We start from the raw sequence: 16,788 nt of genomic DNA, 5'->3' as shown, positions 1-16,788 counted from the left end.
ATTTTTTTTTTTCTATTTTCATTTAAATCCTTCTTTTCTTCACCTTTCTTCTTCTTCATTCTCAAATTTTCTTCCCCTTTTCCGTTCTTCATTTTTTCCAGAACTCCTGAATTTTGTACAATCCCACAATGGACCCTAAAATTGTACACAACCCCCTTTATTTTTACTCATTTAATTAAATTACTAATAAACGTCTTAATTAGATTAGTTGGACAAATTTAGCCACGTGAAGTGCCACTTGAAACTCTTTTTGACGAAAATGGAGTGTACCAAACACGCGGGCAACTCAATATCGAGGTGTGTTTTATTTCAAAGGGAATGATAATTTAGATAGGAAAAGAAAATAACTCAATATCGAGGTGTGTTTTATTTCAAAGGGAATGATAATTTAGATAGGAAAAGAAAATAATGAATAGTTGAGGTATGAAATTCGCGAAAAAATAATACTCTCTCCGTCCATTTTTACTTATCCATTATAATAAAAAAATAGATGTCCATCTTTACTTGTCCAGTTTAGAAAACAAAAAAGATAATTTATCATTTCATACCTAGTTTACCTTTATTATTAATTATTGTGTTGAAAACTTTAAGAAATTGTTAGCTGTCGCACAACTTCTTAGACATGTTTGATTGCTTTTAATTATTTAGATGATTATTTATAATAAGGGGTGATATAGTAAAATTATCATTTTATTTATTGTTCCTTAAGGAGTATGCCAAGTCAAACTGGACAGAGGGAGTAGTTTAGATGTGTTTTAGTAGGCATATATTTTTAGTTTACATTCGCATAGCCAATTTTTTTTTTCAACAGTGTTTATACACACAACATACAATATTATACACTTACCGTAGATAATGTATAAACCTTTTATAAAAATGTATAATAATATATAAAATAGCTATTTTGGGTAATATTAGAAATATGCACATAAATACTATCTCCAAATAGATGTAAAATGTTATTTTCTCCTTTTTTTTTTTTTTTTTTTTCAATTAACTCTACCACAAGGGGTTTAAATACAAATTTTACACAAGTTGATAAAATACAAATTGCATTTGATAAATGGCACTTAGAAATGCGATTAATGTGTTTGAGATAAAATTAGGAGGCAAGAACACAAAAGTTGAGTGTCCTCTATTATTTGAACCCTAATTCCATTGACGCTTTCATACTTTGTGGATTCAGTTGCAGTCTGGTGCGTAAAAGTACCCTCTCATTTTTCATCTTTAAGCTCTACTTTTGCCTTATTAGTTTTCACATATCTATAACTTTTTTTGTTTTCCTCAATTAATTTTGATAATACGGACATGCTAGCTTTTTTAATAGGTGATACCAACTAGTAAAAAAGCCTCAAATTTTCCAACTTTAAGCTCAAATTTCTGTATTATCCTCATAAACTTGTAACATGTTTATAGCTTTTTCTATTTGGTAGTTGTTTTCTCAATTAATTTTGATAGTCAATGGTAGATTATATGGACATGCTAGTTTTTTGATAGGTGATACCAACTAGTTGGAATTAAAGTTTAGTGATGTTGGTAGGCTTATATTTGTTGCTAATAGTGTTATTTGTCTGTTAAATATATAGAGAAAGAGAACCCATATTATTGAGTATTAATGGTAAAAAAAGGTTGGTTCAGTGTAGGGATATGGGTATGGAGGATTCATATAGTCGACTCCAATGGTGAAAGTTTGTTTTTTTAATTCATTTTATTTTCTGTATTGACTGGTTTTCTATTTGCCATTCAGTGGGTATGGTCTCGATTTAATATATCTCGGAACAAACAGCACAAAATCGGTGTCTCTAGAGGATTCCATGGCAGGCAATGGCCTGCCAGCTCTGGGTCGTGTGAAGCTCAGTGATTTGATACCATTGGAAGGTCTTCCTTCTGATTCGTATAAATTATCGGTCTCAACTTTGTCACAGTCATTGGCTCAGTATTCAGCTGCCATTATCCAGTTATCGACAAGTGATGGAGCACTTTTAAGGTCTAGTTTAGAGTCTGCTCGACTTTACTTTCAACACAAACCCTCTTATCCTGCTGCGGATGTTATTCATTCTGATGACTCTCGTGAGTGGTGTAAGACCTCTGGTTACCATGCAGATCCTCAACAATGGCAAGAAACTTATGATTTCAGGCCAGGGCTTACTCCTACGGAACCCAACAGTGATATTGAGTTCCCTCCTGCTGGTTTGTCTGACATATTCTCTGTGCTTGGAAGAGCAGCAAGAGATATATTGGACGCCATCAGCTTCTATTTAAATCTGCGTAGCTCCCCATTTACTGAAATACTTGATAATGTTCCCCTCAGAAACCGAGAAATATCGTCCTCTGTGTTATCCGTATGTTGTCATGCCAGGCCATCTTTTGAGGGTGCTCAGCACCATAGTCTGACAACGCAAGAGGATGGTCAGTTAGGGATGTTCTCAGATCATGAACATCAGGTTGACAGAAGCCTTGTTACGATTGTTAAGTCGGATAAGCCTGGTTTACATGTGAGAGATTTTCACGGTCACTGGGTTCTTGTGGATAGTGATCTTGGCCCCCAAGAAGCAATTGTTTATCCTGGCCTTGCTTTATATCAGGCAACTGCGGGCTATATCAGCCCTGCACTTCATCGGACAGACGTTGGTAATCAGCAGGGTAGCATATATGGACGATCTTCTCTTTCTTTTAAACTTATGCCCAAGTCCATGACCAACCTCAATTGTTCAGAGATGCGGGCTGCTGGTCATGGGGTTGAAGCTCAATTCCAGCTTCCCGTACCGGTTGACGACTTTATGCAGAGATCAACTGATCAGTTGCTTAACAGGAGCAATTTCCCGACGTTCAACTTTCCAACAGCCCAAGATGGTATGGCACCCTTTTTGCTGTTATCATTATCAATATGGAAAAGAAAAGCTAGAACTTTTACATGTTTGCTTTAATTCTCTTTTTTACATTTAAATGAATTAGTAGACATGATACGGATAAGGTGAGCTAAAATTGGCTTTCATGGATGGCGCTCCTAAATGTTTTCAGTTGGAGTGCCAGTTGACATCTTGATTAGCAAAGAAGGTTGGTCATAATCTTGGAACTTCTATGGTTTTTGGAAAATGCAAGTCTAATAATTGTGTCTGGTTGATAGATTTAGCATGATTACAAGTCCACACAACTAATACATCCTAACAAAAGTATTTTTTGAGAATGGTAACATATCTTTGTATATAAGACATCTTGAATTGCTTGAGGATCCTCTATGTATTCAGATTTACGCCGAAAACTAAAGAGAAGAATATAATTCATTGCAAGGAGCTGCTTGTATCTTTAAAACATCCTAAATTCCTCTCCTCCCAAATACATCCAAACAAAAGTATTTGGTTGTTAATTTTGAAGTTTGCTAGAACCAAATACATTGCTGAATGAAGCTGGTGTGCATCCGTGTATCGTGTATGATTGGTCAGTAATATGATATTTTTATTTTCGTGACAAGCTTAGCAATTACAACTTTAGAAAAAATCAAGGTGAAAGGTCTTAGTTTGCTGGTTGAGGACCTGAAGGACTGGTATTATCTCAAGTATCTAGGAATGGGTCAAACATGGTCAAATTAGATAAAGCAGCTTCAATTGGTAAATTTTGAATTAAAAGGTGCCAGATTCTGTTTGTTTCTTTTCTGTATCAGTGTTAAGGATGTATGTAGAACCCGAATCTACTTACAGTTTCAAGGAAGCGAACTAAAGAAGGATACCATTTTATTGTTACAACTTCTCGTGTTAAATGCTCTTTGCCATATTTTCTCATAATTTTTTATTATTTTGGTGTTTTTCTACTCTTCAAGTAATGTATCACTGCTGGCTGGATTGTCTTTAACATTGATTGAGCTCTTTTCTGCTAGTATTCCTTAGTAAGAAGCTTTTAACAACAGGTCCTTGGATCGATGAAATGCTGGTACAGGATCTATGAAGCCCATGATGAGGAGGAGGAAGAGTAACTCAAGATCTAAACCTCTTCCGCCTTCAAAGAGGTTGAGATTGGAGGCACAAAGAGTTCTGAAAGAGAGAGTTCAAGATATAGCTGATAAGAAGGGCATCAAGCTGAGGTTCTGCACCTTAAAGGATTGTGAAAGTCACATCCAGTCACTTGATAGCCCGTGTACGAACATAAGAATGGAGATTGGATGGCCACCGGGAGTTCCATTTGTTCACCCACATGATCTCCCAAATAAGGCTAAGATTGGATTTCTTGAAACATATGAACCTGGTTGGTCTGCAACTCATGATATGGAGTTAAGCCTAATCGATCCCGGACAGCCAAGTCAACACACTGCTAACTGTAACTATCATTCCCCTAATTAGCCTTGCTTTTCTGCATCAGCATCTATAATTAAGCAGTGCATGTTTCTGGTTTCTTTAGTCGCTTATATATTAGAGATTGCATATAAGTTGACATCCTTCCCATCTTCTGCATTAGCCATGTTACTCGTACTATTAATCCATTTGAGGAAGTGTCAGGTACTTCATATGTTTTTGCTTTCCACTTCTCGTAGCTTTTAGTAATAGTTGAGAAAAGAGGATAAAATTAACTTCTAGTATGAGCCCCTAACAGCCTGCGGGGTCTATATTTACGTCAATTAAAAAGACACTTTGTTCTCACAAACTTTGGAGAACGTAAGGTACAACTCCTCAAAGAGGGCAAGGAAGAGGGGCTTTATGGAGTGTGGACTGTGGACTAAATGTGGGTTTCTCTGAGCACGAACCAATACTTGACGCAGATTTTCCAATGCACTGTTGAAGTTTATCTAGTCAGACCATTTCTGTTTATCTACTAATGCATTCTAGAAGTTCACACCCTCTCTGTTCTTTTCTTTTTGACTCTTGTAACTACTGAAGCAAAAATGTGTTTTGCAGGAATCTATATCGCGATTCAGAATGCTGCCTGATGAGCTCTTGGATTCTTTGGACTAATATTTGGCTGCTTTAATTATGCTTGTCTCATGCAGATGTTGCTAATTTTATACAAATTTTAATTAAGATGTGTAAGGCACCAAGGCACAATGTGCTGAGCCTTAGTTTATCGTAATCATTTTCCCTGTAAATATTAGTTTGTAAAATTTTGATGGAATTTTAGTTCTAAATTCTGAAGTTGCTGGTAGTTTTCCCGGCTCTCATACTATTTTAGAACATTTTATGTTGGCCAAAGATTTTGAATTCTATGTAGTGATTGGATCTTAGCAGTTGGGTTAACTTCTGTTTTCATTTTCAACCCCTACTTTGACATTTGATTCAACCAATTGGAGCATTATGTTGATGTTGGAGCAGCATTGCCTTTTTCCTTAATTCTCTATGATGTTGTTTGGGAACTTTTGCTACTTGACATTTTCCTCTACTGAAGCGAACAGTACTATGCTAGTAAACCAACAGCAGATAATAACTACCGGGCCTTAGTCCCAAACAAGATGAAATTGGCTATGAGCCCGTTTGGATTGACTTATAAGTTGTTTTCAGCTTTTTTGAATGTTTGGTTGGTCAGCTTAAAATCATTTTATGCATAAAATTAGCCTAAAAAAATAATTGGACCCGTTTGATTTAGTTTATTTAAAACAGCTTATAAGTTGAAAACAATTTATAAGCCCAAAAAAATTAGCTTACCCCAACTTATTTTTTTTGGCTTATAAGCTGTTGGACAATTTGCAGAATTACCCTTCTTTTGGGGTGGTCTTTAAATTTTGCCCCTCATATTTGCGGTCTTTAAATTTGCCCCTCATATTTGTGGTCTTTAAGTTTTGCCCTTAGCTTGGATACTTGAGGTTCTGGGTTCGAACTCTCGTTCAGGCATAAAATAAAAAAATAATTTCTCAAGGCAGGGCTGGAGGGAGTGTATGCCGGATCCGGCATAAAGTCCTTAAGGAAAAACTAAAGTTATGCCGGAGGGGGCATAACTTTTCCTCAAGACATAGTTTTAGTTATGCCTTATGGGGCAGAACTTTTCCATAAGGAACTATGCCTTAAGGCAAACTTTTAGTGTTGCCTTAATGAAAAGTTCCGCCTTATGGGGCATACTTTTAGTTATATTTTATGGGGCACACTTTTAGTTAAGGCATAACTAAAAGTATGCCCCATAAGGCGGAACTTTTCCTTAAGGCATAATTAAAAGTTTGCCTTGAAAAGTAAAATAAAATAAAATATATGTCTCAAAGCAAAGTCTGCCCCCTCTGGCATAACTTTAGTTTTTTCCTTAAGGATTGTATGCCGGATCCGGCATAAAGTCCGTAAGAAAAAACTAAAATTATGCCGGAGGGGGCATAACTTTTCCTCAAGGCATAGTTTTAATTATGCCTTATGGGACAAAACTTTTCCATAAGGAACTATGCCTTATGGGGCAGACTTTTAATTAAGGCATAACCAAAAGTATGCCTCATAAGGCAGAATTTTTCCTTAAGGCAAACTTTTAGTGTTGCCTTAATGAAAAGTTCCGCCTTATGGGGCATACTTTTAGTTATATATTATAGGGCACACTTTTAGTTAAGACATAACTAAAAGTATGCCCCATAAGACAGAACTTTTCCTTAAGGCATAATTAAAAGTTTGCTTTGAAAAGAAAAAAAATAAAATATGTCTCAAAGCAAAGTCTGCCCCCTCCGGCATAACTTTAGTTTTTCCTTAAGGATTGTATGCCGGATCCGGCGTACACTCCACCCAACCCTGCCTTGCGAAATTATTTTTTTATTTTATACCTGAGCGAGGGTTCGAACCCAGAACCTCAGGTATCCAAGCGAAGGGCAAAACTTAAAGAACACAAATATAAGGGGCAAAATTTAAAAACCACCCCAAAAGAAGGGCAATCCGTGCAAAAAAATGTAAGTTATTTCCGGCTTATAAACTGCTTATTTTAAGCCCATCCAATCAGGCTCTATATAAATTCTCACTGTTCAATTTAAACTCATCTTGTGTCAAGGAAAAGAAAGATAAGGACGTTAGGTTCCTCCATAGGACGAGACAATGAGTCCTTTGGCGCCCTTTTTAATTCAGTAACTATGCATGTAAGCTATTTCCTTACCAGGTATTTCTACAGAGCAAACGCAAGTACATAGCTTTATCTTCTACAAGAGCAATTAAATTATTTCTAATGAAAAGAATAGTACAACAGGTGGATCAACAGAGTTTCCTCAAATATGTTAACCGTTCCCTGTCTTAATTTGCTACTGTTTCTGTCAATCACCACGAGGCCAACATTGTTGGGACTTCAATAACCTGTAGGTCCTCGCGATTGTTGTTGGTTCTCAAATGGTAGTTCAATGGACGCTGCATTGCCATAGAATTCTTCCAGATTGTAGTACTCACGTTGCTCACGAAGAAATATATGAACAACAACATCACCTGTAATTTAAAGAAACATGAAGTGACAAATCAGCAAAAACAATGACACTTTTCATGGCATCCAACATGGTTACTGGAAGGGTCAAATAGTAGAAATGCCTAATGTCATAAATAGAAGCAATTCCCATTGTCTACCGTAGCTGTAATCTTCTTTTACAGCTTCCTCTATGGGAAAAAAGACAAATACTGTCGATCTATATATAGACTTCAAACACAATTTAAATAAGTGAAAATATGTCTTGAGGTAGAAGGGATGGGAAGGGTCAATAATATATAGCACCAACTTTCACAACTTCTTCAGCTGTGACAAGAATAATAGCAGGACTATTAAAGTACCATAAATTACTTACCGAAGTCCAGTAGCGTCCACGAGTTGGGTTTTGAATCTCCAGAAGCAACTCTTCCATATTTTTCCTCAGCCATATCTCTTATTCTGGTCCTATATGAGAAATTTAGACAAGAGTTCAGAGTTGCAAAGAACAATCCTCTTAGTTTATTTATTCATTTGCGTCTATTTATGCTGCTGCTGGTTAATATCAAATAGAAAACCTCGAGATATGATATCATACCCAATGGCATCAATCTGTGGGCGAGAGAATGCAGTAGCAATAATGAAAAACCGAGTCCAATATACTAGAGGCTTCACAAAGAGAACCTTTATATCTCCAGCCTTGACATCACTTGCAACTTTAGCCACAGCAACTGCAACTGCATGAAGGGAATAGTACTGTCAACAAATTCTGCGTAAAGTCAATCATCGCCATTCATTCTCAGATTCTAGTGCCCTTTTTTGGATTATGTGCTGTATAATTTTATGTAGTCAACAATATTTCACCACTAATAGTATACATTAAATTTAAGCAATATTAGCAGTAAACGTCACCAAAACAAGTCAAACTTACAGTAAGAATAATTGCTGTGAACCAAATTGCAATTGCTATAGGCTATACTACCTTAATTCCTATAATATAACTTACAATTATATAATATTTTGATAAGGTTAAAAAAAAAAGAAAAAAAAAAAACTTACAACTATATTCGAGGTTCTGACATATACAACATTATCTGAAAAACCGTCTGGTAGTACTACTATTAGATTGAAGAGGCAATGGAAGAACATGAACATTTTAATGTATGGAGTTCCTACACACAAAAGAATGGAGGATATTCACGACATTCCCAGTGAGATTTTTGAAGGAACAACAAATGCAACATGTATAGAATAGATTAAGCAAGTCAATTACATGGGTTTTAACTTTTAAGCTAAAATGGGGTCTCAGCCTATTCTTCACTACAGGGAGGTATAATGCAAGTACATCATTCATGGGGAAGGGATACTCTTTTTTTCCAAAAGGAAAATAACAAAAACAAGAAAAGAGATGCTCCGTGAGTTATGAAATTAAAGTTGGTCAGCACGTTCTGTCAATATCATCAAAACAAGGCAGCAACAAGATAAAAATCAACCGATATTCCAGAGATAAAACTATAAACTAAGGTTCAGGTCAACATGAAAAGTAAAACTATAAGCTTAGAGGTTCTAACTGCTTTGACAACATGAGAGGTAATCAGTTTAATTGACGGCTTAGAGCAACTTACAGGCTAGACTTTCAGCATCATCATCAACCTCCTCACTTGCAGTTTTTTGGTCATTTCTTTTGTAGACCACCTCCCCATGTTTCCTTAGGAGATCATCAAACATGTCATCTGTATCTTCTTCACTTACATTCTGTACCAAAAGTATTCATACTAAGTCCAGCATCAAGCAGAAGCATTATCATACATTTATAATAAATTGCCAACACACCAGCAGCCAATACATTATCATACACACGAGCCTCAAGAATAGACTTTGAACTAAGATTACTAAAAACTTTATTCAGTGTATAGGTGTTCACTTTAAAAAGAAACTTTTTCCCAAAAAGTATATACTACCATCTCCAGTTCATATTATTTGTTAGTTTTTGACACTGGATTTGTTCTAAACTATTTGATGTATTTAGAAAAACAAGAAGCATTTATCACCTTTTCCCCAAAACTCACCCGTACTATTCCAAGTAGCGAAGTGTTAATTAAACGACATCTTAGAGAGACAAAAGAGAGTTGTACACAAATATTTAAGGCTATTAAATGTCTCTCTTCAGAGGGGTTCAAAAACATTAAAATGTCAGCTCACTGTATCAGAGTAAGCATTTTCCCCATTCACTCACTTTGACAGAGATTTTTATCATATCCAATACAGTCAGACCTCTATATAACGACACCCGCATATAACAACACCTCTCTATAATAGCCAACTTTTTTCGGAACTAATTTTTTATGTTATATTTTACTTCTCTATAACAACATTTCACCTATAACAACAACAACCAATTTTATAACAATACACTCTGTGTAAAAGTACCTCCCATATAACAGCTATCTTCTTTATTTGTTAATATAATAATTAACCATCTTTAAAAAAATAGAATATCTATGATTACCAATAATAAGTGTAGAGATTTTGACTACTATTACAACAAAAAAATATTATATGAATATATATATTTTCATCAATAAATGATTTTCCTTCGTTATACAAAGTGTGATTAAGCTTAGAATTTGACAATTAAAAATGAAAATTAGATTTTATGCATCTTTTTTGCCTATAACAGTGAAATATTATTTAAATGTCAATGCTTTTATAGGTGTATAACAGCTAATCTCTATAACAGCTGAAAAATTTCGGACCCAACGATGACGGTTTAAGATGACATATTTTCTAAACCAATGTCTTCGGAAGGGACAGAGTAAAATTGGATTAACAGTTAATCTTTTCCTGTTTCTTTTGGCAAAGTCAAGATTATCCTTTGACTTAGCCAGAAAATCCAAACAATTACAGAAAACATTCCTTGAAATCAGAAATATAAAAAATCCAGACTGTTGATTAAAATGTTCAGTGTGAAGTTCAGATAAAATTGGCGTTTAATTCACAAGAATGTCTTGTAAACCCCAAAAAGGATAATTGCTCCACGAAATGCAACAACTACAACTTCATTAGCTGCTCGAACAAAATCCAAAGCAATTCTAGCAGCTTTAGCTATAAAAAAAAAAGCACAACCAGACAACTCTGATAGTTCAAAAAAAAAAAGGGGGAAAGATTGAAGCTTTAGGGAATTACCGAACCAATAGCCATCATAGAAAATTCCATAGAGCTGTTTCTGGCAAATTTGTAATCTTTATAACTAAATGGGGCATAATTGCAAGAACTCAAAGTTAAAGAATGAAGCTTTCTTGGGTTAGCAGCAAGCTTTGCTTCTGTACGACCACCAAAGACCAAAATTCCAGTGAAGGGACTGTATGAAAGAGGGTGATGAGGGAGGCAGCAGTGTACTTCCATTTTTCAAAATGGGGTTCGGTTATTTTGAACTTTAGAAGATACAGTTCAAGATTTTTATAGGAAGAGGATTGCACGACAGTGTTGCTTGTACCAAATAATAATCTTTCTATCTCTTTTATAGAGAAAAGGATAAAATTGATTCAAAATAGTTCCTTAACTATCCACTTAACGGTTTAGTCCTTTAAATTTATTTAAGTTAACAAAAACGGTCCTTTAACTATGTGAGTAGATTCAAAATAGTCCCTTAACTATGCACTTAACGGTTTTGGTCCTTTAAGTTTGCCATAAGTTGACAGTTTTAGTCTCGACAAAATATTCATCGAACTCTATTTGTTAGATTTGACGAGAACTATGAAAAAAAGAGAAAAATTAGTGAGAACTCTAGATCGGTCAAATAACTCGGGACAAAACCGACGGACATTAGTCGGTTATAGGATGGACTTCCGCGCATTTTTCCTCAAAAATAACCGATGGACTTCCGTTGGTTTTCGTAAAAAACAATAAAAATTAAATAAAAAATAAAAAATAGTGTCCCTCGATTTTATCCATCGGTTTCCGTCCATTGTTTTTTTCGCTTGTTTTTGGTAGTGACAACTTTTTTAGTTTCTGCTATTTCTAATTTATTTCTAAAGTCTAGTATATTTTATTTAGTCGATGGATTCCCTCAGTTTTAATCGATAGAGTCCGTCGGTCTTTGTGTTTCGAGACATCATTTTCTGACATTATCAAACCGTTGAGTGCATACTTAAGGGATTATTTTTAACCAACCCTCATAGTTAAGGGACCATTTTGTCAACTTATGGCAAATTTAAAGGACCAAAACCGTTAAGTGCATAGTTAAGGAACTATTTTGAACCTACTCTCATAGTTAAGGGACCATTTTTGTTAACTTGTAACAAACTTAAAGGACTAAAACCGTTAAGTGCATAGTTAAGGGACTATTTTGAACCTACTATCATAGTTAAGAGACCATTTTATATCTCTGTCCCATTTTAGTCCTCTTATGGATAAGATTGACGCTTTCTTGTAAAATGCAAAACATTAGGTGTATATATGAGTGTCTTTTTAACAAAAGGAGGACTTAGATAAATTACTTGCCAAAAGAAAAAAAGGGGGGGGGGGGGGGGGGGGGGGGGGGGGGGGGGCGAAGATCCAATTAATTTAACATGTTGTTATGGTTAAGAGAATGAGAAGAAACCTTAATTTGGAACATAGTTGCTACTATTTGTCTAAAGGCGTAACTTCACTTCTTAATCATGACTATTCATTACATGACTGTCCAACCTGAGAGCGGACAACTAATGTATTCCAATTATTGAACATAATGTCACGATTGATCTGTGACCCTCTAGGTGTCCTTAGGTGATCTCGTAGTTCCTACGAGGCGGAGATGATGTGGTCAATCCATGAATTTTTCTTTTACTGCATTTTGCTCAAAGGGTTAAAAGGAGATAGTGCGTCAAGTTGTTAGCAAGGGACAACTTGATCATCTTCCCCAAAGATCTCAGATGAGGAACCCTTCTTATTACTAGTTGTCCAGGCCTCCCGCGTCCGGGGTACCATCTCATACCGCCCACTAGTGGTGTCTTCCCATGCCATCTAGACATGGTGTATACTAAAGTTTAAAAAATTCAAAAAATTAAGCCAATGATAGATTACTCTTTAGTTAGTATACAACAGTTGCATAAACTACTCAAAGTGATTAAAAATCCATGTTAAGCAGAATCTGTCAGTACAACCTTTCATACAACTCTGCAACCATTGATCACCGTTCTTTGGAGACATTGAAGAATAACAACCCGCTGAACACTTCAAATTGACGTGGAAATGCTACACTAATATACAAAGAATTCAAATGCTATCCTAATATACAAAGTATTCGAATTCTATTGCCGTTACAGTTACAAGGATAAGTGAACTCATAATCATATCCTAGGGGGTGAAACATCAAATTCCAATCCCTCTCCCTGCTATTTGACATCTCTATACTCGGTAGGCAAAGGTTGATCCATAGCATAAGCTTTACTTGGTGATAATAGCATAGGCTTTACTCAGTTGCCAAAAAATCCTGGACCTGCTTCTGCGAGTAGTTCCTTGCCAGCATCTTCACCCATCCGTATCATGTCTTCAAACGTATATGGGCCTTTTCTAGAGGTTTCAATAACTGAAATTGAGAGAGACAAGATGATTATACAACTACAAAAGAATAGGTAACCAGAAAAGAAACATTCCCAGCATTCACAGCCATTGTCAGTTTACTCATTTATCCCTCAGAATTCCGTTAATAGCAGTTAGTTTACCTCGAGCTCCATCTGGAGAGGCAACCAATCCTTTGAAAATACAATCTCCATCTTCCCCTCGACAGGCATATCCAGCAATTGGGGTGCGACAAGACCCATCCAAGGTCGTCAAAAATGCTCTCTCGCAAGCGACTGCTAATCTTGTTTCCTCATGATTCAGTGATGCTATGTAGTTGGCCTGTAATTTGCATCCATTAACTAAGAACAAAACGAAGCCCTCAAAAGAGGAGAAATGAACAATGTTGAAGCAGGAAAAACTTGTATAGTACCATTGTCTCGTCATCAGTTCTGCAGGCAATACCAATGGCTCCTTGAGCAACAGCTGGTAGCATATCCTCTATAGGAAGGATGGAAGATACATTTTCTGTCATATTCAGACGCTTAAGCCCTGCCAGCGCCAATAATGTAGCTTGAACTACCCCCTCATTCAGTTTCTTTAACCTTGTCTGAACATTCCCTCTGAAATTCTCCAGCACCTATAACACAAAATTCACATTAAATTATTGGCCTGGCTTCTCAAAGTAATTAAAAGTAACCAGAAAAAATATTTTCACCAAAAATTATGCTTCATCTGAGAAAGCTTCAGATATATAAAATTTTGGGCTTCACATTGAGGAAACAATTACTGCTCCTAGAACATGCAACATGTTAAGTAATTTAACAGAACAAGCAACATACCATGCCGCATATTCTTTTTAGTCCATCTCAATTTATTTGGCTACTTCAAATCTCTTCCTTCAACATATTCGTTATCGTTGCAAATAATCTCCAATTAAATGCACAAGTGATGAGCCACCAATTAAACTTCTATTTTAACCTTCATAGAGGGCATATATCATCAACACAATCTAAATCGAGTGAAGCAATGACTAGCATAAATTATTATTGCAGCTTGATGGGAAGCTTCAAAGTTTCTCTTAGTCCCCTTTTTTTCTTTTTTAAATATCAACACATACGGAGAAACTGTCTGTCTTCTTCTCAGACAATGTTGTGACATGTAAAAAACTTACATTGAGTGAGGGATAGCGGTGGAGAATCTGGGACTTTCTCCTCAGTGAAGCAGTACCAATTGTGCTTCCTGATGGAAGATTGGCGAGGGAAGCTGCAGTTAAAGAAATGAAAGCATCCCTCACATCTTCGCGTGGAAGGTTGCATGGTAAAATTGTCTTCTCTGGCAAATATGTGGGCACATCTTTCATTGAGTGGACAGCAATATCAATATCGCCATTGATAAGGGCTTCATCTATTTCTTTAGTGAACAACCCTTTTCCGCCAATGTCTGCAAGAGGCTGACTTAATATCTTATCACCTGTGGTTTTTATTATCACTATTTGAATGGCTCCCTCTTCAGCCAGGTCAGGATATGAGGCTATTAGCTTTTCTCGAGTCTCATAAGCTTGGGCAAGAGCTAAAGGGCTGTCCTACACAAGTAATTGCATATGTAATCCATAAGAGAAGATTTTTAGCAAAAGCACTTCATAGATATACCAGTCCATTTTTATCATCCCACCCACACACACAAAGAAGGAGAAAGAGCGAGAGTTAATCCAAAGCAATGTTGAAACTTAAAGAGGGCTCTTCAGCCCTTATACATTCCGTGGTTGTTACCCAATATGTTCATGGAATAAAGGAAATAAGCACAAGAGATTTTATTCCATCAAACCAAAAATCAGATTGGCCATAAATTAACTATATACCCGGGGGGAAATTCAAGAAGAAAAAACGGGTATATGTAATACTAGCATTAGTCAAATTCTAATATGCAAGCAAAAAGAGAAGTCGAGCATACGAAGTCGTATTCTTGTTTTCCCCAAAATGTCTGATACCCTTAAAAAGCTTACATTTTGACCAACACTAGTAGACATCATAGCTAAAATACAACACATTCTCAACAAAAGCACACACACGAGCATTAACAAACGCAGAAATAAATTGGATAATAAAGCTAATCCGAAATATGTCCAACTATCATCATTACATTACAGGCAGCAAAGGTCAGAAGGACTATATGTCTATTCTTCAAAAATGCCGACGAGTACTTGTCAAATCTTAAAAAATGCACTACTTTTTGGAACATCCGACACGTATGTGAAAACATTTTTGGAGAATCCAAGAAATCTAAATTTTGTCCAACTATGGGGCCAATACCTTCCAGGAACACATGGTCAATGGCAAAACCGCTTACCCACATTTTCATTTCTAATTACTGCATGTGCTGAGACAATTGAACCAAACGAATGTCACAGACAATTAATTTGTAACAGCCACAATCTTTTTTCACATCAAGATTTTTCAGTTAAAAGACTGTAACTTTAAGCTCAGACAAACCCCAAGTGGGCATTCTTGTACATACAAAATAAAGACACAAAGAAACTAAATAAAATTGGGTAAATAAATTGACAGTACCTTCCTCTTGTACCAACTCTAATGACAGCAACCTTAGTTTGACTTTGCTGCTCTACAGCAATTGAAGCCCTTGTAACATTGACCCTTCTCCGTTGACCAAAAACTGAAGATTTCAAACATGGTGAAGAAAACCCAATCGGTAAAATAGATTGAGAGCTTAAATTTGAAGAGTTAAGAGTAACAAATTTCTCCATTTTGAAGGAATTGATTGAGAGAAAACGAGGTTGTTGTTGTGTGTGTGTGTGTGTTCTTGACAACTTATCTTAAAGGTCATCCAGCTAAGTCAGCTGTTTTAAAAATCTTAAAAAGCGGCTAAATAGACCCCACTTACCGTCTGTTTCTCCACTAAGAAGTTACCACGTCATTTTCTCACCTTACCACCTCAACCAAATCCACTATCTCCTCTTTTTTTTTTTTTATAAACCAAAAAAGAAAAGAAAAAGAAATTGGAAGTGGTTTACCTTATGCTAGAAAATTATTTGGAATTAATACCAGTTACCATTTATTATTAGAGAGAGATAGTAAAGTGATTGTATTTAAATGTTTTCAATTATTACTTTCTTCGTCCCATAATAAGTGTTATCTTAGCAAAAAACACGCATATTAAGAAATCAAGAATGAGGTGTGAAGTTTATCAAATTACCCACATATAAAAAAAAACAAAACTTTTCTACTTGATGATTAGAGCATGCACAAGTAGTCTAACTTTTGACATTGGGAATCCAACCATCATCATCGAGAGTAATACTACTTTTTTTTTGTCCAAGGGCAAATTTGGAAAAAACTAATCAATATATGCATTGGTTTCCTAAGGCAACACTTATTATGGGACATATTTTTTTTAGCTAAGGTGACACTTATTATGGGACGGAGGGAGTAATATTTTATATGTATTAAGGGTGTGTTTGGTGCTTAGTTAGGCAGGTATTAGTAATGCAGAAATTAGTTATGCCTTTAGATATTCATAGTAGTATTAGTTATTCTATCTTCTACCCTTTTATTTAATTATATTTAGTAGCTAATTAACTTTTCTAAATTACAAATGGTAGCAATATTAAAAATACATACCCAAACACATAGATATTTCTTTTTTCCTAATCACTACCCATTTCTCAAAACCCTAAAAAATCTCTCTCCCCTTCTCTCAACCACCACCACCATGGTCGCGCCGCCCCTCTTCTCTTCTCCCTCTCTCTCTCCGCTCACCCCTCTCTCTCTCCGCCGCCCCTCTCTCTCTCTTCTCCCTCTCCCTCTCCTTCTGTGCTCACCCCTCTCTCTTTCTCTTTTCACTCTATCCGGTGAGGCGATGGCACAGATCTGGTCGTGTGTATTTGTTGGTGGTGGCGGCGAT

The 16,788-nt window shown here is 36.0% G+C and overlaps 3 protein-coding genes across 4 annotated transcripts; 1 reads left to right on the top strand and 2 right to left on the bottom strand.

Annotated features, from left to right (window-relative positions):
* The first annotated feature begins 1,031 nt into the window (after positions 1 to 1,031).
* Positions 1,032 to 5,299, top strand: LOC132617029 (uncharacterized). 2 transcript variants are annotated; one of them, XM_060331881.1, is made up of 4 exons: positions 1,034 to 1,196; positions 1,748 to 2,853; positions 3,934 to 4,311; positions 4,887 to 5,299. In XM_060331881.1, coding segments are annotated over exons 2-4 (1,419 nt in total). In that variant the 5' UTR covers positions 1,034 to 1,196; positions 1,748 to 1,814; the 3' UTR covers positions 4,889 to 5,299. The 2 variants fall into 2 exon arrangements, with proteins under 2 accessions (XP_060187863.1, XP_060187864.1); XM_060331880.1 differs by lacking the exon at positions 4,887 to 5,299 and having other exon boundaries at positions 1,032 to 1,196; positions 3,934 to 4,880.
* A 1,541-nt stretch (positions 5,300 to 6,840) lies between these two features.
* Positions 6,841 to 10,832, bottom strand: LOC132618598 (protein Iojap, chloroplastic). Its single transcript, XM_060333632.1, has 5 exons — positions 10,513 to 10,832; positions 8,952 to 9,081; positions 7,925 to 8,063; positions 7,706 to 7,794; positions 6,841 to 7,355 (listed from the first exon to the last, which is right to left on the bottom strand). Exons 1-5 carry the CDS (start codon positions 10,729 to 10,731, stop codon positions 7,222 to 7,224), a joined length of 711 nt encoding a protein of 236 aa, XP_060189615.1. The 5' UTR covers positions 10,732 to 10,832; the 3' UTR covers positions 6,841 to 7,221.
* Positions 10,833 to 12,430: 1,598 nt separating this feature from the next.
* Positions 12,431 to 15,704, bottom strand: LOC132616677 (porphobilinogen deaminase, chloroplastic-like). The gene is made up of 5 exons (XM_060331253.1): positions 15,438 to 15,704; positions 14,042 to 14,447; positions 13,301 to 13,507; positions 13,032 to 13,209; positions 12,431 to 12,895 (listed from the first exon to the last, which is right to left on the bottom strand). The coding sequence occupies exons 1-5, from the start codon at positions 15,629 to 15,631 to the stop codon at positions 12,783 to 12,785; spliced, it is 1,098 nt and encodes a 365-aa protein (XP_060187236.1). The 5' UTR covers positions 15,632 to 15,704; the 3' UTR covers positions 12,431 to 12,782.
* Between the last annotated feature and the right edge of the window lie 1,084 nt (positions 15,705 to 16,788).

Source organism: Lycium barbarum, chromosome 11, assembly GCF_019175385.1.
Source record: "Lycium barbarum isolate Lr01 chromosome 11, ASM1917538v2, whole genome shotgun sequence".
NCBI lineage: Eukaryota > Viridiplantae > Streptophyta > Magnoliopsida > Solanales > Solanaceae > Lycium > Lycium barbarum.
The sequence above is the reverse complement of the archived record's forward strand: the minus strand, read 5'-3'. Positions and strand labels throughout refer to the sequence as shown.